Source organism: Rhinopithecus bieti, unplaced genomic scaffold (genome assembly GCF_001698545.2).
Source record: "Rhinopithecus bieti isolate Rb0 unplaced genomic scaffold, ASM169854v2 scaffold_5273, whole genome shotgun sequence".
Taxonomy (NCBI): domain Eukaryota; kingdom Metazoa; phylum Chordata; class Mammalia; order Primates; family Cercopithecidae; genus Rhinopithecus; species Rhinopithecus bieti.
The window spans coordinates 1,209,489-1,232,859 of NW_016805057.1; the positions used below are offsets into that span (position 1 = coordinate 1,209,489).

General features: G+C 38.2%; 1 protein-coding gene across 1 annotated transcript in view; it reads right to left on the reverse strand.

Moving 5' to 3' along the window:
- GTF2F2 (general transcription factor IIF subunit 2) overlaps positions 1-23,371 on the reverse strand; it is a 141,798-nt gene that overhangs the window by 95,125 nt on the left and 23,302 nt on the right. The window contains exons 3-4 of the mRNA XM_017870981.1: positions 16,085-16,103; positions 14,427-14,571 (exon numbers count right to left, since the gene is read on the reverse strand). Coding sequence (XP_017726470.1) covers positions 14,427-14,571; positions 16,085-16,103 — 164 coding nt within the window. The remainder of the gene's footprint in view (positions 1-14,426; positions 14,572-16,084; positions 16,104-23,371) is intronic.

The window sequence follows — 23,371 nt, forward strand, 5'->3', positions numbered from 1 at the left end:
CAAATGCTAAAAAGAATTGTGAATAGTTTAATGCAGGGTTTCTTGACCTCAGTGTTACTAACATTAGGACCTGATAAATCTTGAGGGTAGCAAGTGCCTAGCAGATATCAGTAGCAATCCTATCCCATCCACCTCTCCTGTATATATATATACACACATATATATAAAGTATTAGTAGTATGTGTGTATAAATATATATATACTCTAATATATATATATATATATCTTTTTTCATTCTATTTCTCCATTTTCCCATTCTATTCCACATATATATGAATATATAGATATCTATATAGATTTTTTCCATTTTTCCGTTCTGTTTCTCTTTATTTCTTAATGTTGCCTAGTACCTCACAAATTGATTCTGCATCCACACTGTATAAGTGCTCACCATAGCAAACAAAATAAGCGCTCAACAGGTTACCTATTTCTGTCCACTTAATAAAGCTTAATAAAGCAGCTAGAGCTTAATAAAATCATTGCTTAATAAAGATGTAAACACTGTGTATCTATATGCTGTAATTAAAACTTCCTTCGATTCTTCCAAAACAAATAGTTATGAGAATGTAAAATGGTACTAGGCACTTTGTATCAGAACCAATGTAATCAAGAACATAGTTCAAGTGTAGGTCTCTAATTCATTTTTTGGTAACCCTTCCTATTCTGCTGTGATCCAGCTTTTTGTTGTATAGCCTTTTTACCAGCACTGGGTACCCCAAAAGTGGCACTAGTAATGCTGGGGCAGAAGGAGCTACAGTTTGTTTGTTTTTTTTAAACAGGGTCTCACTCTGTCACTGACACTGGAGTGCAGTGGCACAATCACAGCTCACTGTAGCCTCAACATCTCAGGCTCAGGTGATCCTCCCACCTGAGCCTCCAAAACAGCTGAGACTACAGTTGCACGCCACCACACCCAGTTATTTTTTGTAGAGATAGGGTTTCACTCTTTTGTCCAGGCTGGTCTCTCTCTAACTTCTGGGCTCAAGCAGTCCACTCCATCTGGCCTCCCAAAGTGCTGGGGTTACAGGCATGAGCCTCTACCTGGCCACTAGGGCTGCTACTTTTTTACTTGAAAACCTTCATTAAATCGACATGTTTTATTGCTTTTTAAAGAAATAGGTCAGTTTTAAAGTCTTATCTTCTTTTCTTCTTTTTTCCAAAGGAATTACTGTACTAGTGCTATCACCATATCAACAGACTACCTTTCTCTCTTTTTTCTTTTTTTTTTTTTTTTGAGACTGTCTCACTCTGTTGCCCAGGCTAGAGTGCAGTAGCACAATCCCAGCTCGCTGCAACCTCTGCTTCCCGGGTTCAAATGATTCTCGTGCCTCAGCCTCCTGAGCAGCTGAGATTACAGGTGTCTGCCACCACGCTGGACTGATTTTTGTATTTTTAGTAGGGACGGGGTTTCGCCAAGTTGGCCGGGCTGGTCTTGAACTCCTGGCTGGAATTATAGACGTGCACTAAGTAGCTGGGATTACAGACGCGCACCACCATGCTTGGTTAATTTTTGTATTTTTAGTAGTGATGGGGTTTCTCCAAGTTGGCCAGGCTGGTCTCAAACTCCTGGCCTTAAGTGATCTGCCCACCTTGGCCTCCCAAAGTGCTGAGATTACAGGTGTGAGCCACTGCACCGGACCCTCAACAGACTACATTTCTAAGTGATAAAAATACAAAGGCAACCAAATAACCTGTCTCTGTTTTTATAATGCAATGCTATACTGCAGAGAGAAAATCAGTTACATGGCATTTTTTACATTTTAAATTTTGATAATGGTACCCTTATGCTCAAAGAACTAGAGAAAAAAATCATGCTACTATAATCTTGGATGAGGTTTTAAAACAGTGGCAATAACGTTATTTGAAAAGCCAAAGAAAATGAAATTTTAAAATTAAAATATTTTAAAATTAAAATTGTTTCAATTACTTAGTTTTAATACCTCAACTAAGTAATTTAATTTTTTTTCTTTTTTTTTTTTTGAGACCGAGTCTCACTCTGTTGCCCAGGCTGGAGTGCAGTGACACTATCTCAGCTCACTGCAGCCTCCACCTCCCGGGTTCAAGCGATTCTCCTGCCTCAGCCTCCAGAAGAGCTGGGGCTACAAGTGCATGCCACCATGCCTGGCTAATTTTTTTTGTATTTTTAGCAGAGACGGAGAATCACCATATTGCCCACACTGAAGTAATTTACATTTTAATTGATTTTACTAAGTTAGGTTTAGTTATACAAAGAAACAAGTTCTTCGTAAGATTTTAAGTATACAATGAATCAAAGCAAAGAACCAACTTTATAAACTGGAAGCTACAGAAAATCAAAAGGAAGAAAGAGAAATATGTTGGTACAGCCTGTCATTTTTTCCAGATATGACAAGAATTTCCTAAGTTCTTCCTAACTGTTTTATCAAATATGAAATGGACAGGTGTGATCAAAGCTGACTATCACAAAATTTTAGAAACAGGCAAATACAGCATACAATAAAAGTAAAAACTTGATGACGCTTTCTGGCATTCTCCATAAAAATCATAACAAAGATATACAGAAAACAGAGATCCTAAATAAAGATATTTAGTAGAATCACAATCCAAACTTCAATAAATTCGAGACCATAAAATTTAGGTGGAATTCATGAACACTGGAACTAAAAGTTGAGGTCACACTAATACATTCATAGCAATAAATAAAACTGAAGAAAAAAATAATGTGCCAATATTGTTTGCATAAATTAGAGATCAAGTCTTCTGAGAAAGAATACTCTAAATACTATTCCATATTCAAAACATTGTCAGTGGCCAGGCGCAGTGTTTGACTTCTGTAATGCCAACACTTTGGGGGGCCCAGGCAGGCAGACCACTTAAAGCCAGGAGTTCGAGACCAGCCTGGATAACATGGTAAAACCTCTACTAAAAATACGAAAATTAGCCAGGCGTGGTGGCACATGCCTGTAATCCTAGCTACAGCTACTTGGGAGGCTGAGGAATGAGAATCACTTGAACCCAGGAGGCAGAGGTTACAGTAAGCCAAGATGGTGCCACCACACTCCAACCTGGGTAACAGAGTGATACCTTGTCTCAAAAACAACAACAAAAACACTGTCAGTGTGATTATTACAATACAGATGAAGAAGAAGAGAAACTACATTACCAAAATAACACATAGGTGTCAAGGTCAAAACAATTTAAACATCTTTTATCCTTATACTCTACTGATCATTCAGTATTTCACTAGAAACCATGGGACTGAATTTTTAAGTTTCACTGATAATTACTTTTGATCATCTAATTTATGTTAAAATTCCAGAAAAAAAATTTAATTAATGTACTATAAAAATAGAAGAAAAAACGGCTTGTCAAGATATAACCTACACTAAAAAATCTCTACTCAAGCTCAACACTGGACTTCCACAACTGCTAGCAATTTGGAATACATTGCCTAACACATCTCCAAGAAATTTGGTTGGTTTCCACCAGTTAAACTATACAGATTTTGTTTTGAGAATTGCAGACTAGTCACAATGAGTCACAATAATACACGCCAACTCCAGGACAATAGTTAACTCCAGCAAGTGAGGTAAGGGTTGGGGGGTCTGGGCAGGGGGAAGAAATCTAAAACGTTTTCTAGCTTTAAAGAAATATGGCAAATGTCAACACTTATGAAATATAGCTGTTAGGCATAGGTTATACTATTCACTACACTTTTCTGTACATTTGAAACATTTCATAATTAAGAAACTGAAGAGTAAACTGTAAGTTTTAATATGTTTTTGATTCCAAACCTTAATATTATCCTACATTGCGGTTTTTTCTTTTAATCCTCCTCATCCCATCCTCAGACTATTAAAGCTACCACATATTTATGTATGAATACCTGAATATGAATAGTACAAACATTGTTTTTAGAAGTCTCTAGCCACTAAATAAAGGAACATCTTCTGCTATTAGATTTAACTTTTCTGAGAGTAGACCTGGCTCAGGCAGCCGGCAGTAAAATACAAAACTGTAGTCAGCCACAACCTTGGTGGCAGTTCAGGAAATAAACACTAAACTCATATATTTTTGTTCCTGTTTGTTCCCCCTCACAAGTATAAGATTGTCAGAAGCTGGTATGATTCCAAATGTTCAGTGGCAAGGCTGTTACTCAAAGGAGTAAGCAAAAAGCAGAGCTTCCTTACTCCTTCTGTAGGGCCTTTAGTAGGAGAGTGAGAAAGAACCACTAGCTGCCAAGGTGAACGGGACTTGAAGATGGCTGCCCTGTGAAATGCAGTGAGGAAAGACAAGCTGGAGTCACCACAGAGCATCTATCCAGGCAGACCTAGCAGGATTTCTATTACCTACTTAAAGAGACTGTTTTAACAATATATTTCTAAATATCAGGAAATAGGGGCTAGTCACACAATCTCTTAGAGCTTCTGTCATATCATCTGCAAAATGAAGATTTTTTAAAAGTCCCTCCCTCATGGAGTTGTGAGGAGAATTAAATAAGACAGGAAATACAAAGACAGGTTATCCACCAACGGAAGTGTAATAAATACACACCTAAAAGAAATAGTTTAAAAGTGGTTCAAATCTGGTTTAAAAATATGTACTGTATTCATTTTTTCTTTTTTTTCCTTTTTGAGACAGAGTTTTGCTCTTGTTGCCCAGGCTGGAGTGTGATGGCGCGATCTCGGCTCACTGCAACCTCTGCCTCCTGGGTTCAAGTGATTCTCCTGCCTCAGCCTCCCAAATAGCTGGGATTACAGGCATCTGCCACTACACCCGGCTAATTTTTTGTATTTTTAGTAGACATGGGGTTTCACCATGTTGGCCAGGCTGGTCTTGAACTCCTGACCTCAGGTGATCCGCCCACCTCAGCCTCCCAAAGTGCTGGGATTACAGGCCTGAGCCACAGTGACTGGCCCCTGTATTCTTAAAACCAACAATAAACACTGAAACAGGCATGCAATTCAGTGTTATGGATGAGGTTCCCCTAAGAAGCACTGGGGGGAATGTCTCTATTCGGCAGGCCATCCCAATAAAAAGGGATCAACACTTCACCAGGTATTTTAAAATGGAGCTTGCAATCTTTTCACACTATAACACACTAAATTAGCATTCTTCAAAGTATGGTCTATAAATCCCTAGGGGTCCTCAAGATCATTTGGGTGTCCACAAGGTCAAAATATTTTCTTAAAATATTTAATTACCTTTTTCATTGCATTGATATTTGCCAATAATGCAAAAGTAACGGTGGGTAAGGCTACTCACCTTTGAGGCCAAATGGTACCAAAACTGTGCCACTGTATTCTTCACCACCTAGCACTTGCAACTTTTTAAAAAGTCTGTTTCACTTCAGAATGTCCTTGATGAACAGTAAAAACTGTTTTTATTAAATTTCAACCCTTGAGTATGCATCCCTTAACATCCTGTGACACCAAACGGCAAATACACAGGAAATGCTTCTGCTGGACACTAATATAAGATGATTGCCTCAAAGAAAAGCACAGTTGCAACTGTTTGAGTTGAGTACTGAGCTGCTACTTTTCTTGTGGAAGATCATTGTTACTTCCAAGAATGAATGACAGACAAAGCATAATTATTCAGACTTGGGTATCTGAAAGATATTTTTTCAAAAATCAATGAAAAAAGCCCATCCTTTAAAAAAAAAAAAAGGCTGACAGCATTTGTCATTAATAAAATTCAACTTTTTAAGTGAAAATTAAAGTCGGAAGAACTTGTACCTACCACCATAAACTTAACAGCTCTCCTATACTTAAAGACTTTTCTGATAAAATCAGTAGTGATGCTAATGATGTAAATTTTTGATATTCTGTAATGATATGTGTCAGCATTCAAAAGAACTACATAATTCAGGGAACCAACAGTCTCCAGATGATGGATGTATGATGCTACAGAACCATGTCTGGGTAACAGATTCATTCCAAATACAAGACAGACCAGTGAATTTAATTAAGAGAGTAGAAAAGATTTGCTAATAGAGTTTCAGATTCTATACTGCAAGTGACCTTTAAGAAACTACCACTTGCAGAGTTTTAGTGTAGCAGCAAAAGAAGAATATCTACAACTATCTGAAAATGCTACTAGCTACTCCTCCCTTTCCATCTATGTATTTTTAAGAGATAGATTTTCTTCAGGTAGATTTACTTCAGGTAGATTTACTTCAACCAAAACAGCAGATGGTTCTAGACTGAATACCGAAGAAGAGATGAAAATCCAGCTTGTCTTAAGCCAGACATTAATGATACCTGCAAAATGGCACTTTTCCCACTATTTTTTTGGAAAACAGATTTAAAAAAAAATTGTTAGCATATAATGTATGAAAGAGCTGTGAGACCGAAAAGTTTAAGAAATGCTCCATTAAAATGATAACAATAATTAAATTATGATAGATAAGGTAAATAAAGCCTCAGAAAGTCCCACTGCATATGCATCTGGTGACAATTCAGGAAACAAGAGTGTAATTCGTGTCTTAAATCAGTGACAAGAAAAAAAGTTCAATGAAAAAGTACTTTGAATGTTTATAAGCATACATACAAAGAAGGTTTAATTCAAACCTCTTAAAATCATATACCTGATGAGATATTCCCCCCAAAATAAGGGAAATGCAGCAAATTAATGTTTCCCATAAGCACTCAACAATCCAACTTAAAAATGAAAACATGGCCAGGCATGGTGGCTCACGCCTGTAATCCCAGAACTTGGGAGGCTGAGGCACACAGATTACCTGAAGTCAGGAGTTTGAGAACAGCCTAGGCAACATGGTAAAACTCCATCTCTACTAAAAATACAAAAAATTAGGCAGGCGTGGTGGCACACGTCTGGAGTCTCTAATTTTTTGTATTTTTAGTAGAGACTGAGTTTTACCATGTTGGCTAGGCTGATCTTGAACTCCCGACCTCAGGTGTATTCTGCTACTTGGAGTATTCTGCTACTCGGAAGGCTGAGGCAGGAGAATCACCTGAACCTGGGAGGCAGAGGTTGCAGTGAGCTGAGATTGCACCACTGCACTTCAGCCTTGGCAACACAGTGAGACTCAGTCTCAAAAAACAAAGAAAGAAAGAAAGAAAACACCTTTATTTTTCATTTACTATACTTGCAGGACAGTACCATACAGGACAGATTACAAAGTGTACAGTTTCAGTTAAGTTTTCAAAAGGACTGGTAATTCAGCATCTTCAAAGAGCATTACCATTTCTATACATTGTTCTCAAATACAAACTAGTATGTTCTTAGTCATATGTGTAATTGGTACATGTTACCAAATTTAAGCTTGAAAGTAAATACCTACCATCAGTGAACTCAGTTGCTACTTTACCTGGGGAATATGTCTCATGACAATATGCAGAGTGGCTAACCAAGTGTCACAGAATATGGTACTGAGCTAATCTGATTAGCCAAGAGAAAGCTTAAAAAATCATCTGTGCCAAAATATAATGAGCAAAAGATAAAGTGAGGAACAAAGGGATTTAATATTCGACTCTGAACCTCAAGTGTCTTAAGAAAAACACTTTGAATCAAGAACATCTGAAGGGAGACTAGCCATCCCGTGAGTAACTAAAACAAGCTATCTCACTGGCGAACCATTCTAAAAAGTACCATTAGAGTACTACTAATTCTTAGGAGGAAATAAATGATTTCAACATGTTTGCTTTAATGAACCTATCACTCTGTGCTCAATCCCAAGCCACAGATGTGCTCAATGCTATACCAGGCACCATGAAGATAAGCATGAGATACGGTCCTTGGGAGAAAACAAGTTAACCTACTGCCATACAAGTCTAAATGAAGGAAGAGTCAACAAAGGCTGGATCAGTAAGGGAAGGCTGATTATGACTATAAAAGACAAATCCCTGACAGAGGAAAAAGAAGGGGAAAAGCAGAGGCCACTGTGCAGGAAGGTATGGTACAGGTAAGAGATTTCCACAGATGGGGCTGGAAAAGGGCTGGGGATGATGGGTGGAGTTTTCAGAGGGTTGCTTTGGATTCAGTGGTGTATTAGTCTGTTTTCAGACTGCTGATAATGAAATACCCAAGACTGGGTAATTTATAAAGAAAAAGAAGTTTAACAGACTCAGTTCCACATGGCTGGGGAGGCCTCACGATCGTGGCGGAAGGCAAAAGGCATGTCTTACATGGTGGCAGACAAGACAGAATGAGAGCCAAGTGAAAGGGGAAACCCCTTATCAACTCACCAGATCTCATGAGACTTATTCACTACCACAAGAACAGTATGGGGGAGGCTGCCTCCATGATTCAATTATCTCCCACCAGGTCCCTCTCAACATGTGGGAACTATGGGAGCTAAAATTCAAGATGAGATTTGGGTGGGGACAGAGCTAAACCATATCAAGTGGTATCCAGAAAAGTGTATATGTGATTCCTACTACAGAAACGACAAAATGACCAAATATGAGAATAAGAGGAGGCTAAGAATTATTATGGCCAAGACAATAGAAGAATAATGTATTACTGGCAGAAACATGGATATACGGAGAATACGGAAATGGATAAATGAACTTGATTTTCTATCTCCTGGTTTCAGGTAATAAATCCAAGTAGCAGGCTGGGCACAGTGGCTCCTGCCTATAATCCCAGCACTTTGGGAGGCCGAGGCAGGTGGACAGCTTTGCACTCAGGAGTTTGAGACCAGCCTGGGCAACGAAACCCTGTCTCTACAAAAAAAAAAAAAAAAAAAAAAAAAAAAAAAAAAAAAAAAACTAGCCAGGCATGGTTGCATGCACCTGTAGTTCCAGCTACTCGGATGGGTGAGGTAGGAGGGCTGCCTGAGCCCAGGAGGCAGAGGTTGTAGTGAGCTGAGATTGCGCCACTGCACTCCAGCCTGGGTGACAGGATGAGACCCATCTCCCCCCACCAAAAAAGGATATCCAAGTGGACTGTCTGTTAAGACAACTAAAGATATAAAGCTGGATATCAGGTGAGTGAGTAGACCTCTGTCACTGCTACCACTCTAATCCAAGCTTCTGTCATGTCTCCCCTGGATTACTATAACAGCCTCCTGGTTCCAGCCCTGCCCCCACTCCATGGTCTCTTCTCAACCTACCAGTCAGAGAAAGTTTTTAAGATGTAAATCAAATTATATCACTATGCTGCTTAAAACTCTCCAGTGACTTCCCACTTCACTAAAAGTAAAATCCAAAATACTTCTCATAGTTTACACATCTTTTCATCATCTGCCAATGCCAACACCCACCCTTCTTCTCTAGCCTAACAGCCCACTACTCTTCCCCCTTGCTCATCTACTTTATCCATACTGACCTCTTGGCCACTCCATGAACATGCCAGGCTTGTTCCCAACTTGGAGCATTAGTCATTACTGTTCTCTGTCTGCCTTAAAAACTCCTAGCTGGCTAACTCACTCCACATGGCTACCCCTTTCGCCTCCTTCAAGATTGCTCAAATTTCTCAATGAGGTCCCACCCTGGTCACACTATTTTAAATTGTAAGTCCTACCCTCAATCTGATACGCCTGAGCCTACTTCCCACTTTATTTCCAGAAAATTTATCAACTTCTAGCCAGCAACATAATTTACTTATGTTTATTGTTGTCTCCGCTTAGTAAAATGTAAGAACCACAAGGGCTGAGCCTTTGCTGGTTAAAGTATCCCAAGCCTAAAAGGGGGCCCGAAAAAAGCAGGCACATATATTAACTTATTGAATTAAATAACTCCTACAAAGGTGTCAAAGACAATGAAAAATGAAAGCAAAAAAGTCACTGCATTATCAGCTCTAACCCTGCCCATTTCTTTCCATATCTTCTAACTCAGTAATGGTTTCACTATCCCTCCAAATGCTCAAGCCAAAAAAAGCCTAGAGCCAAAAAAGTCTAGAAACCATTCTAGGCTTCTCAATCTTCTAATCCCCTCATAGCTGATTCATCACCAAAAGCTGTCAAAATAACCTCTAATTCTGATCGACTTATCTGATGGCAAAAAAGATTTTTAAAAAATTACCTCTATTATCCCTGAATATGATCCATCTTTTCCACTCCCATTGCACCAATTCAAACTTTTTTCGTCTCTAACCTAGACTATGACATCCACAACTAAGTTTTTTGCTTTAAAGAAATTTTATTTAATGATTTTTTAGATAGCTATGACAGAGGATGACAGGTAAAAGAATGCCAAGTGAAGAACTGGATCCTTGAAGGCTAGAAAAATGAATTTATCCTTACTATCTTTCATCCTATTCATATACTTCAAGGTCCAGCTCAAATATTATCTCCACTTCTGAAGCCAGTTCCCTCACGCAAAGTACACATGCTTTTTTTCCTCTTTGTGCATAACTCCATTGGAGCACTTGTATTCACATACCAGTTGCCTCAGTGCACAGGAGGCTAATCTTATTCTAGCACAGGGCTTAGCACCAAAAATATCTATTGAACAGATGAATGAACATTTTTGTCTAGAATTGGCAGTTATAAATAATAATATCTAAGAGCCAGACATGGTGGTGCACGCCTGTAGTCTCAGCTACTCAGGAGGCTGAGGTGGGAGGATCACTTGGGCCCAGAAGTTCAGCCTGGGCAACAGAGTGAGACACTGCCTCTAAAAAAAATAAAAGAAGAAAATCTAACTTTGAATAAAAGTAGGAATGCCAAAGAGGATGCCAAAGGCAGAAAAAACAGAAATTATCTATAGTTACCAATAAATAGTAGATGATAATACTAAACTGAAGACCCAAGGCGGGGAAATGTAAGGCCAAACACATGAGGTATTTCCACAGAGATAAGGGTAATGGATAAGAGCGCTCCATGAAAATAACAGAGAACTATTAATAGATCATTTTGACTTTCATAGAGGAAAGTGGAAGTGGAAGAAGGGGTAACCCAAAATAGCCTATAAAAATAAAATATATTCTTTCAGACAGGAACACTGAATTAGAAATACATTGAGTTCATAAAATGTTGATGACATGCAGATTATTTTAATTAAAGAGAAAACACTGTAAAATGTATCATTAGTCCCCTCTAATTCCCTCTCCCTAAAAGATACCCAAACGTGCCAAATTCAATCATTAGGAAAATGGACTCAAAGGAGGCCTCTCAAAAACCAGCAAAATCACATTAACAGGAATAAAGTTATTAAAACTAAAACTCCTAACATAGTGAACTAAAATGTGATTTCAAGCTTTCTTAGAAACTCTACATTTTATAGACCTGTGCACCAATAAAAAGAAATGAAGAGCCTAGAAAAGCAAGTACAGTTCTATGCTTGATAGAAAATGTAGAAATATTCCAGATAATGCCTACCTCATTTATATTTCAATGTAAAATCAACAGCTTACTTCCTATAAAATGGCTTAGTCACTTATACTTTGGCAGGTTCATGACCAACCAAGGTTAAAACTAGGATAGTGGTTCTGTAGCTTTTCTGAGCCACTGATTCCTCTGAGATGCCAGTGAAAGCTCTGGTACCATCCTATAGAAAAGAATGCACATATACAACATACATCTAACATTTTAAATATGTCGCAGCAGTCACAGAGCCCCTTCTACTATTTATGACTTCCAAGAGATACAAGGAACCCACTTGTATAACTGCTGCTTTAATGACTAGAAACAGCGAATACATAAGACTCCTCAGAGGAGATAAACTACTAACAATTCTAGAGCTTTTTTCTTGGTCATGCAGGCAATTGAGAAACATTTAATATAAAAATCCCTACTGGCTGAATTTTATCAAGTGATATATATCCAGATTGAGCTAAAATGCATGCACTTGCCTTAAAATAAACTTGAAACCTAAAGTATTTAAAAACAAGGTGTAATATTAACAACAAAAGCTAATATTTGAGCATTCATTATATACTGAGCATTGTTCTAAGTGTTTAAATGTATTCATATTTACATATGTCAATAAATTATCCTCATTTCATAAATGAGAAAATTAAGGCACAGAAAGGTGCAAAGAGAATCAAGGAACAATGACTTGAAACAGAAATAAAGAGGTTAAGAAGTAAAATATTGTTATAGTGTATTATAACTAATAGCAACTTAGAACTGCATTTGTATTATCACAGTTCTACAAAGCAAGAACATACTGTCCAAGCCCCAGAATAAGGATGACAACCTTAATTCTCTTCCATATCCCTGCCAAGATAATCCTCATAAAATCACATTCCCTTTAGAGTACACTGTAGCCAGAAATGTGAACACGAAATGTTCAAAAGAGCACAACACTAAAGTATTTTAAAATGTAAAATGGAAGACTAATTTTGAGGCTAACAAATGTTAGCTTTCTAAATCACTGTCTTTGTAGAAGTACCAGAAATAAATCATGCTTTCAAAAAATTAGTCACTTAATAAGGTGTAAAAAATCTGAAATAGGGTACTTTTTTCTACAAAAAAAGTTCAAGTTTCCCTACCTCAAACTTTTAACAAGGCGATGTCTCCTTTTTACTCTCTTGGTGCCATGCCTCTTCCACTCTAGGGACAATCACAAAAGTAGAGAAAACCTCACAGGTTCAATGGATCTTATTAAATCTCATCAATCAAAAGGAATAGAGTTGTTGAAACTAAAACTCTTTAACTCTTTTTTTTTTTTTGAGACTGAGTCTCCCTCTATCACCCAGGCTGGAGTACAGTGGTGCAATCTCGGCTCACTTCTACTTCCACCTCCTGGGTTCAAGCGATTCTCCTGCCTCAGCTTCCTGAGTAGCTGGGATTACAGGCACCCGCCACCACACCTGGCCAATTTTTTATTTTTAATAGAGATAGGGTTTCACCATGTTGGACCGGCTGGTCTTGGACTCCTGGCCTTAGGTGATCTGCCCACTTTGGCCTCCCGAAGTGCTGAGATTACAGGCATGAGCCACCGCGCCCGGCCAAAACTAAAACTCTTAACATACTGAATTCAAATGCACTTTTAATTTCAGACAAATTTCAGATTTTTAGATAGGCCTATACTATGCCCTGAACTATGCAGCATGCAATAAATATTTGTTGAAGGGTTGAATCTTCTCCAGTATAATGGATGTACTGAAGAAACTGTTACTTTTCTGCCTCCCATACCACTACACTATTAATTATTAGAGCATTAGAAAACTGCAGTGAAACCAACCTTCTACCTTCAACTACATAACTGAAGAATTATAATTTACCATTTTGTTATACTGTACATCCAAGAAAAAAAGAATAATTTTTAGATCATTTTATGTAACTATTGGTAATCTAAGACACCACAAAAAATTTTATGAGGATGTTCCTTTTTTTAAACAATGGTATTCTTAACATACTATAATTTCTTATGGCTTCCTTTGAAATGTTTGATGAAATACAACAAAATCACAAATGTTTTCTTTTATCAATAAGCTTTTTGAACCAGATAGGAGAAAATTAGCTCCATTAAACTAAGGTGGCCTGTTGCTTTAATAGTATTCTAAACTCAGTGAAAGATAAAAACCCCCAAACATGGAAAATATACTCATGCTGAGTGTGTGCCACAAGAAAGTTCCCTCTGTATTTAATTCACAAATGGAAACATTTGCTTCTGATTTATTGAACTGTTAAAATATTTCATTGCAAACACATACAATCTTAAAACTCTACACGGAAACTTCTTGGAAGCCAATATCAATTAAAAGTTATCTCTATGCAATAAAAAGGCCCTCTTGGAATACAAAGCATACAAGATGAAAAATTCAGACTAAAATATTCCCTAATATCAAGCTGTATTTTTTAAGTACAACTTATACTTGCTGAATATCAATTTACTAAAACAATGACCTTATCTTGGCAAAATTCAGAATACTGTTTCTTCAACATCTGAGAAGGCAGCTTGATGAACCACATTCTTCCATCTGCTTTGTTCTATATCTTCATATCCCAAATGGAAATTAAGCCCTTCTCAAGTAATGGCCAAAATTTCATTAATCACAAGAAAGTACACAGAGCAGAGAAGTAGCATAGTATGAATAACAGAGGTAGACAAAATGAGAGATGGAATAGTCTTGGTAATGACCTTAAAAAAGCAAACAGGAGGCCGGGTGCAGTGGCCCACGCCTGTAATCCCAGCACTTTGGGAGGCAGAGGCAGGTGGGTCACCTGAGGTCAGGAGTTCGAGACCAGCCTGACCAACATGGAGAAACCTCGTCTCTACCAAAAATACAAAATTAGTCGGGCATGGTGGTGCATGCCTGCAATCCCAGCTACTCGGGGGGCTGAGGCAGGAGAATCGCTAGAACCCGGGAGGTGGAGGTTGCAGTGAGCTGAGATTGTGCCATTGCACTCCAGCCTGGGCAACAAGAGCGAAACTCCATCGCAAAAAAAAAAAAAAAAAAAAAAAAAAAAAAAAGGGGGGTATTTTGAGAAAAAAAAAAAAAAAAAAAAAAGCAAACAGGAGTGTATGTTGAGACAGAAAATCTATACAACAAGTACAGGAATCACATTAAATAATTCCATTCCCACTTACCTGATGAGCTCTCAGTAAACACTGTTAATGTCTGTCCTCCAACACTTTGCAAGACAAATGGATGTTCTCTAGGAGCACTGACTGAAGCCGGTTTTCCACCAATATCATGAATATTTGCAAGATCCTCATTCAAAGTAAATGACACCTAACAGACACATTAACCAGAGATCATAACAGATTTTTGTATTCAAACTACATATAAAAAAATGTTAGTTATAAATCAAATTGTTTTTAAATGTGTTTTCCAGTCATTTCGTTAAACACTTTATTAAAAACTCCTTAATACTTGCTCATAAAAAAAGAATGTAAACTGGACACATTGGTGCACACCTATAATCCCCGCTACTTGGGAAGCTGAGGTAAGAGGATTCCTTGGGCCAGGAGTTCCAGGTTGTAGTTCACTATGAACAGCCATTGCACTCCAACCTTGGCAACACAGCAAGACCCTGTCTCTTAAAAAAAAAAATCAAAAGAGAGAAAGACAATCTATTCCCGTTTGTCAGAATAATGGGGCTAATAAAAAAAATAACAAAATCACATCCTTTGCAGCAATGATGCAGCTGGAAGCCATTATCCTATGTGAATTAGTGCTGGAACAGAAAGCCAAATACCACATGTTCTCACTTACAAGTGGGAGCTAAACATTGGGTAGACATGGACCTAAAGATGGGAACAATAGACATTAGGGACTCCAAAAAGAGAGAGGAGACCAAGAGTTAAAAACTACCTATTGGTAACCCTGTTCACTATCTGCGTGACAGGATAAATATCAGCCCAAATCTCAGCATCATGCAATATACCTATGTAACAAACCTACACATGTACCCCCGAAATAAAATAAAAATTACTAAAACTAGTAAGAAAATAAAAAACAAAAACAAAAAGAATAATGGGGCTAATCTACAATCATAAAAAAAAAAAGACAGTTTTCATGTTTTTTCTAGTCTGTGGCTAAAGAACTCTTTCCAAAACANACCTCCCAAAGTGCTGGGATTACAGGCTTGAGCCACCGCACCCAGCCTATTTTGTAGGTCTTAATGACAACTATATGAGTACATGGTATTATTTTTGAATGTTTTAACAAATACAACTCAACAGTTACAAGGATAGCTCAATAATAAGGTTTAGAATAAAAAGACATACTAGGTGTTCTTTCAAAATGCTTTTTATCAGATATCAGATCTCCCCAAAAGAACACCACATTTTACACCAAACAGACTTATAAACAAAATTATTCATCTCCCAAGCATGTAGGAAGATCATAAAGTATTTATTAAATATCTCTCTACTACGTGATAAGTACTGTAAATCACAAACTGGACTCAATGGGTCAGAATCTAAAGTTCTCAAAAACTCCATATCAAATGCCTTTGTCGCACTGAAGTAATACTAACAGTACAGTATTACAGAAGTTTTACTCGGTTTCATGGTACCAAAAGAGGGGAAATGTAGGTCAAAGAAGAAAAATGCTGAGAATGAACAACTAGAAAAGAGTCCATTCATTCACACGAGGGTGGCATTTATACCTTTATGTGTTCCTAACCATCAGCCATGCACTTGATGTGGAGTTTTCCAAAATTCAAACACTCTTCCCTATTATTAACGAAAAGCAAGATAGTCTCATGTTTTAACTAAAATTTCCATATAAATAATCTTACCTCAGTCCTTCCTTGATTCCTAAAGGAGAGGAAAAGAAATATTTTAAATTATTTAGATTTCATGTTGTTTTCAAATGTGAGTCAAGAGCTTAAAAAAAAACCCTTCATATTTACATAAAATATTACATTTACAGAGATTAACCAATATTTACCATGGACTCCCCACAACTATCCTATTTACAATCTTATGGGAAAACAAACTCACATTAATCACACATCATTATTTTGGATATTATGAGTTTATGTCACTTAACTCTATTATAACCTCTGCTAGTTCTATTTTGTCTAAATAATGATCTTATTACAATTCTTTTTTAGATTTTTTTTTTTTTTTGAGACAGGGTCTCCTTCTTCTTCTTTTTTTTTTTTTCTTTTTGTTTTTGAGACAGGGTCTCCCTCTATCAACCACAGAGGCCCAATCATGACTCACGGCAGTCTTGACCCCCTAGGCTCAACCGATCCTCCCACCTCAGCCTCCCAAGTAGCTGGGTCTACAGGTGCATGCCATCACACCCAGCTAACTTCTGTATTTTCTTTTGCAGAGACAAGGTCTCACCATGTTGTCCAGGCTGTTCTTGAACTCCTGGTCCCAAACAATCCACCTGCCTCAGCCTCCCAAAGTGCTGGGATTACAGGTGTGGGACACTGCGCCCAGCCTTATTACAATTTTTATCTTTATTTCTGAGCATTTTTGGCATTGAGCAGGATGTTAATACATATATAATACCAGATCTATATAGTACTTCATCAAATTTTACTATTTTATCTAGCTGAAGAGGTTTCATTTACCTAACAAAATCTTAAAGATCAAGTTATTAAATGTAATAATTTAAATTATGAACAATTTTCTCTATTATAAAACAATATATGCCCATTATATAAATATTTTAATACAGACAAGCAAAAAATAAGTTTTAAAATAGCCACAATTCCATTGTTAACTTCCTGGTACAGTATCTTTCCACACTATTTTCTATATATTGTATTTGAATTATGTTTTTAAATTTTAATTTTTTTTACAAAGCAAAATCAATGTACATCCTATATAAGAACTTAATTTTTAAAAAAACATGTATTAAATACCTCCTACATGCAAAGTACTGAGTTAGCCCTGTCCCAGCCAGCAGAAGGTATAAAAGGTACATCCATAAACTATACAATGAGATAAATTTTAATGTTCAATTAAGGGAGCCGCAATGCACCAGGATCATACAGCAAGAAGTCATTTCTTCCATTTGAAGAGTTAAGGAATGGTCCAAAAAAGAGGGAATTCTGAGCTGAGCCTTAAAGCATACTAAGATTGCAATAAGTTCAAGCGGGGAAACACAGTATCAGAAGTGAGAGTTGAACAAAAGTCACGAAAGGGTCTGATCACAAATGAGTGATCAGAATTGGCTAGAAGGGAAAGGCAAAATAAGAAAGGGTAGGAGATCAACTCTAAAGCAGAAGTGGGGCTCAACCATAGAAGCTCTTGAATATCACAGTACAAAGTACAGACTTTATTCTTTGGGCAATGGAAATCAGTAGATACTGTTTGACCAAAAGAATAACAAGTACAAATATTTCCTACAGGAAACTTGCACTAGCAAATATATATACAGAATAGACTAAAGGTGACTAGAGATAGGAAGATCAATTAGAAAACCACTGTTTCTCCATAACATTCAGTTTAGTTCCTACCTGCCTTCATTCACTAGCTCAGTTAATCACTCATTATGAAGGGTCTACTCTACATCCACTATGCACTGTGCTAGGTATATGGTACAGTATTAAGTGTGGATCCTTGACCTCAAGAAAGTCCCAGTTTAATGAAAATAGACATGTCTAATCCATAAACAACTATAAATAAGACAGTTATATCTTGCCATAACAACAAAAACTTTATGGCAAAGGTATATACCATAAATGTACCTGTCAGGGAAATGCAAACTAGAAAGCCAGGAAAAGAAGTGAGTGAGGGAGGAAGTCGAAAACATGGGGGTGCCGGGTGCACTGGCTCACGCCTGTAATCTCTGCACTTTGGGAGGCCTAGGCGGGTAGATCATCTGCAGTCAGGAGTTCAAGAACAGCCTGGCCAACATGGCGAAATGCCGTCTCTACTAAAAATACAAAATTTGGCTGGGCATAATGGCAGACGCCTGTAATTCCAGCTACTCAGGAAGCTGAGGCAGAGAGAACTGCTGCTTGAACCTGGGAGGCGGAGGCTGCAGTGAGCTGAGATTGTGCCACTGCACGCCAGCCTGGGCAACAGAGCGAGACTCCATCTCAAAAAACAAACAAACAAACAAACAAACAAACAAACAAAAAACATGGGGGAATTCCAGGCTAAGGGAATAGCCCAAATGAAAAAATAAAATATCTAGCACATTCTTTCTGACATTAGTGAATGGCAGCCTGGAGTCAAATGGTAAAGAATCACTTAGGACAGACTAAGGATTCCAGATTTTTCCACAGATTTGTTTGCTGTAGAACTTCTCAGTCTTTTATATATTAAAATGCAATGTCAATCTCTTTTTTTGTTGAGGAAGTATCTTAAAATGAGGTGAGAAAATTTTAAGATTTCACATAAAAATATGATTTTCCAGCTTCTCTTACAAGAATTAGAGGTATGGCAAAGATTGGCCCCCAATTCAGCACGACAACAATATCCTCAACATGCATTTTGAGGCAGGCACTAAATTCACCACAGTCCCTTCTCTAGCACTCCTGAATTTAGCTTCTAGAGCTCAATGTAACGTAACTACCGTTTATTTAACTACCTGTGTAAAGCAGAGGTGCTGTAGACAAGCAAAGAAAAAGAAGCAGAAGACACTTCCATAACATTTACACAATTATACTGAGGCTAAGGCAAACACCCACATAGAAAGTAAAGAAAGCTTGAAGCAGCTAGTGGTAGAATGTAAGGAAGAGATACACAGCAGGTCATTAAATTGTTAAAACCGAGAGAAGAGGAAATGACCGGAAGTGGGCAGCATAGGAAAAAAGATGAATTAAAGATCATGTTGACATTTTCAGTCTTGGTAACTAGAGGCAATTAGGGAACACAGGAGGAGACGACAACTTCATTTTCACACATATATAATTATAACAGCATCTTAATTGGAATGATAGATTGATGAGCTCTAGATGAGTTAATATTCTCTAGAAAAAAAGCTAATCCTTGAAGACTTAAAACTTATTTAAAAAGAATGACATTCCCTTGTCTTGCTGTGTGAATGTATGAAGTACACACAACCTTTTGCTATTCTGCATTACAACTGTAATATACCCTTTGTATGATGACCTATGCACAAAATTTTAAATGCTAATTATTGTACAATACAGTGCTATCTTCAGAAATTAATGAAGTAAACATCTGGCCACCCTTTCACTAAATTTCTCAGAATGCTAGGCATTTTCTCCTTTACTACTCTGATTCTATTTCTCAATACCCCACAGCTACTTTTTTAGATTCCGGTCTCATTCCTTTTGCCTTTCTTAATTTGTATTAACCATATCTTTCCTTTTTCTTACACTTTTAAAATACTTCTTAGATTTGGTACCAATGGGGCCTGGCTTTTCACTATCACTAACAGCCAATAAGCAACACCTTTTCCAGGTTAAGAAAACCAATAAAATAATATCAATATTCAACTGTTGGCTCTTGTTGGTTTTATTTTGTTTTCTTTTTGTGACAGGGTCTTGACCCAGGCTAGAGTGCAGTGGCATGATGATGGCTCACTGCAGCCTTGACCTCCTGGGCTGAAGTGATCCTCCCACCTCAGCCTCTGGAGTAGCTGGGACCACAGGTGCCCATTACCATATCTAGCTAACATTTATTTTTATTTTTGTAGAGACAGGGTCTCACTATGTTGTCCCAGTTGGTTTCCAACACCTAGACTCAAGTGATCTTCCTGCCTTGGCCTTGCAAAGTGCTCAGATTACAGATATAAGGCACCGCACCAGGCCTTCTTTTAATTCCTATTCATACTTCCCCTAACTGAAAAACTGAGCTCAAAAACCATTAGATGAAGCCAAACAACATAGGTATCTTCTTCAGAGTGGGTTGGATAGGATGGTCATGTCCAAATGGGGTGAAGAGGATGTCACTGGAGTGAAGCAGGCAAGCAGGGGCAAGGTATCAGCGCCCAATCAGGTAAGGAGGGCATCGCTATAAAGGAGTGGCTCAGTAAGAAGTGTGTCAGAGCCTAACAGGTGAGAGCATCCACATATAGGAGGACAACCTGAAACAGGATGCTGGACCCTTAGTGGGGTAAGGAGGCATTCCTATGGAGGAGGGGAGAAGCCTCAGAACCAGAATGGAAGCCTGAACAGGGTGAGAAGGGTGTCCCAGTGCAGGACAGCGAAAGTGGCAGTACACTGAGGGGAGCTACAGCCCAAGCAGAGTGAGTAGGGCGTTTGTACAAGGAGTGGGGAACAGATTGAACAAGTAAGAACAGAGGCCCAAACAAATAAGTAAATATATTAAGGACAACAGGAACCAGGTTTCTCACTTTTGGAAAAGAAGTACCAGTAAGAAAAGGAAGAAAACTGGAACAAAGCATGTGGTATTTTACTGGAACTGGAGATATTAGTGCAAACTCATTTCAATAAATGTAAATATAGAAATATAGATGTAAAGAGGGATGTGTGTGGGGTGTGTGTGTATGTACATATGCTCCCTAGCTCGGTTCATTGAGAAGGCCTTGAAAGCAGCAATAAGCATTTGGGGTATCCAGATCTTAGTTTCTAAATATCATTCTCCCCTAAAAGGAACCATGGCCAACTCCTTGGAGAAATAGCTAACTCCAGGGCTTAGGCAGAAATGTACAAGATGAGTCTAAAACATCTCTCTATGTCAAAAAATAACAAGTGCTCAAAGAATGATGAAGACATGTCAAAAGGGCACAAATATTTTATCATTAATTTATCCTCACATATTAATCTTTCCATCACTCACTTATTACTTCCATGGGATAAGTTCCTAGCAGTTGATGGAATTAAAGAAACAAAGAGAAATTCATGGAATTGCTGGGTGAAAGGCATGAATATTTTGTTATTAATTTTTCTAGTTTTCTCATTATCCCAGTCCCACTCTAATAGATGAGCTTATTTGTCTGTCTCTCTAGATAATGGCAGCATCAAGAACTGAACAAAATGCTTGAGCTGTGAGCTAACTGGCAGAGAAAATAGTGGGATTATTAGTCTATGTTGTTTAGAGCAGGAATATATGTGTATGTTGTACAAGTTATACCCACACATATATATGTTGCCAGACTGCCTTTCAGAAAGTTTGTAACAAATTGAACTCCCGTCATCATATAACAGTGTAACACTGCTCTAAACTTAGTCAATTTTATAACAGAAAAAAATGTGTCTCATTAATTTTTCGTTTCCATACTTTTTATTATTAGTGGGTCCCCACATGACCCAGAATGTTAAACGTGTTTAGAAATAAAGCTACAAATTAAGTCTCTGGGAGAAGCCATATCATCAGTACAGGCTACGTGATTATCAGTAAGATACAACGTATATCAAACATTTGGAAAACTGAAGTATTCTGAGGCAGGATGGTGATGTAGAAAGAAGGCTGCCTTTAAAATTAAACAAGCTAAAGCAAAACTATAATTTTTTTTTTTGAGACGGAATTTTGCGCTTCTTGCCCAAGCTGAAGTGCAATGGTGCGATCTCTGCTCACTGCAACTTCTGCCCACACCCTGCCCCCTACCACTGGTTCAAGTGACTCTCCTGCCTCAGCCTCCTGAGGAGCTGGGATTATAGGTACTCACCAACACATCTGGCTAATTTTTGTGTTTTTAGTAGAGATGGGGCTTCACCATGTTGGCCAGGCTGCTCTCGAACTCCTGACCTCAGGTGATCCACCTGCTTCGGCCTCCCAAAGTGTTAGGATTACCGGTGTGAGCCACCATGCCCAGCCCAGCAAAACTATAAACTATATTAAAATGTAGCACACATCAAATGTCCAAAAATACAAAAATAATCCAGGTACATTGATTTAGAAATGTCATATAAATTGCTTGATAAAAATGGTCCAAATGTTACCAACTGTCAGAACAAGCTGTTACTCTCATCTTATTCACAACTGGACTCTCCTTTTTTTGATTATTAAGACAGAACCAAATTCAGGAAGAGCTGCATTCCAAGCTGCACGTCTTTTCCCTCCTCTCTGCCTCTCCCAATCTCTCCACCCACAGCCCTGTCTTCTGGAATGAGCAGCCACGCTCTACAGATCTCCCAGTTTCTGGCCTGCGCCACACAGCAAGCTGCTGCTGAGCTTCAGAAGATGTGGTAGGGAGGGGAGGTCCTCCCACACCACATTACACACAATGCAGTATCTACTATCTGGACCGTGTACTATGCGTGGTTACGACAGCAAGAGAACTCTTATTAACTACATATTCTACATGCATTTGAACCTATGAGGTATTAATACCATCTCCTCAGATGAGGAAACAGAGTAAACAATTTACCCAAAGTCACACAGCTAGTAAGTGACAGGGTAAGGACTAAATCTCAGGCTAATTCACAGGTCCATACTCATAACCAGTATGTTATGCTGCCTTTCTAAAATCTTAGTTGTTTTCGTTTTACCCAAATATACGTTTTTTGTTGTTGTTGTTTTGTTTTTGTTTTTTTGAGACAGTCTTGCCCTGTCGCCCAGGCTGGAGTGCAGTGGTGCGATCCCGGCTCACTGCAAGCTCTGCCTCCTGGGTTCACGCCATTCTCCTGCCTCAGCCTCCTGAGTAGCTGGGACTATAGGCGCCCGCCACCGCGCCTGGCTAAGTTTTGTATTTTTTTTTTTTAGAGACGGGGTTTCACCACTGTTAGCCAGGAAGGTCTCGATCTCTCGACCTCGTGATCCACCCGCCTCAGCCTCCCAAAGTGCTGGGATTACAGGCATGAGCCACCATGCCCAGCCTTCAAATATACGTATTTTTTTAACCACAGGTAATCTATTACCTATAAACCTGCAAACTTAGAGGTTAATCTGTCTCTAGGAATCAGTAGTTGATTCTACATTTAAAATATGTGAGTACAGTTTACCTGGTTTGCCCTATATCTTCTCTTAACAGCCCTAGACTTTCAAATGTTCCTTATAAGACATTAATTTTTTTTTCAACTTTCTGATTATCCTAGTCTCACTCCACTGAATGATCTTATTCATCCATGTCTCTCTTTAAGTGCAGCACTAAGAACTGAACATAATGTTTTCACTGTGAGCTGACTGGCAAAGAAAGGAGTAGGATTATCATTCCACTTCATTCTAAACAACAAACATCTATTAAT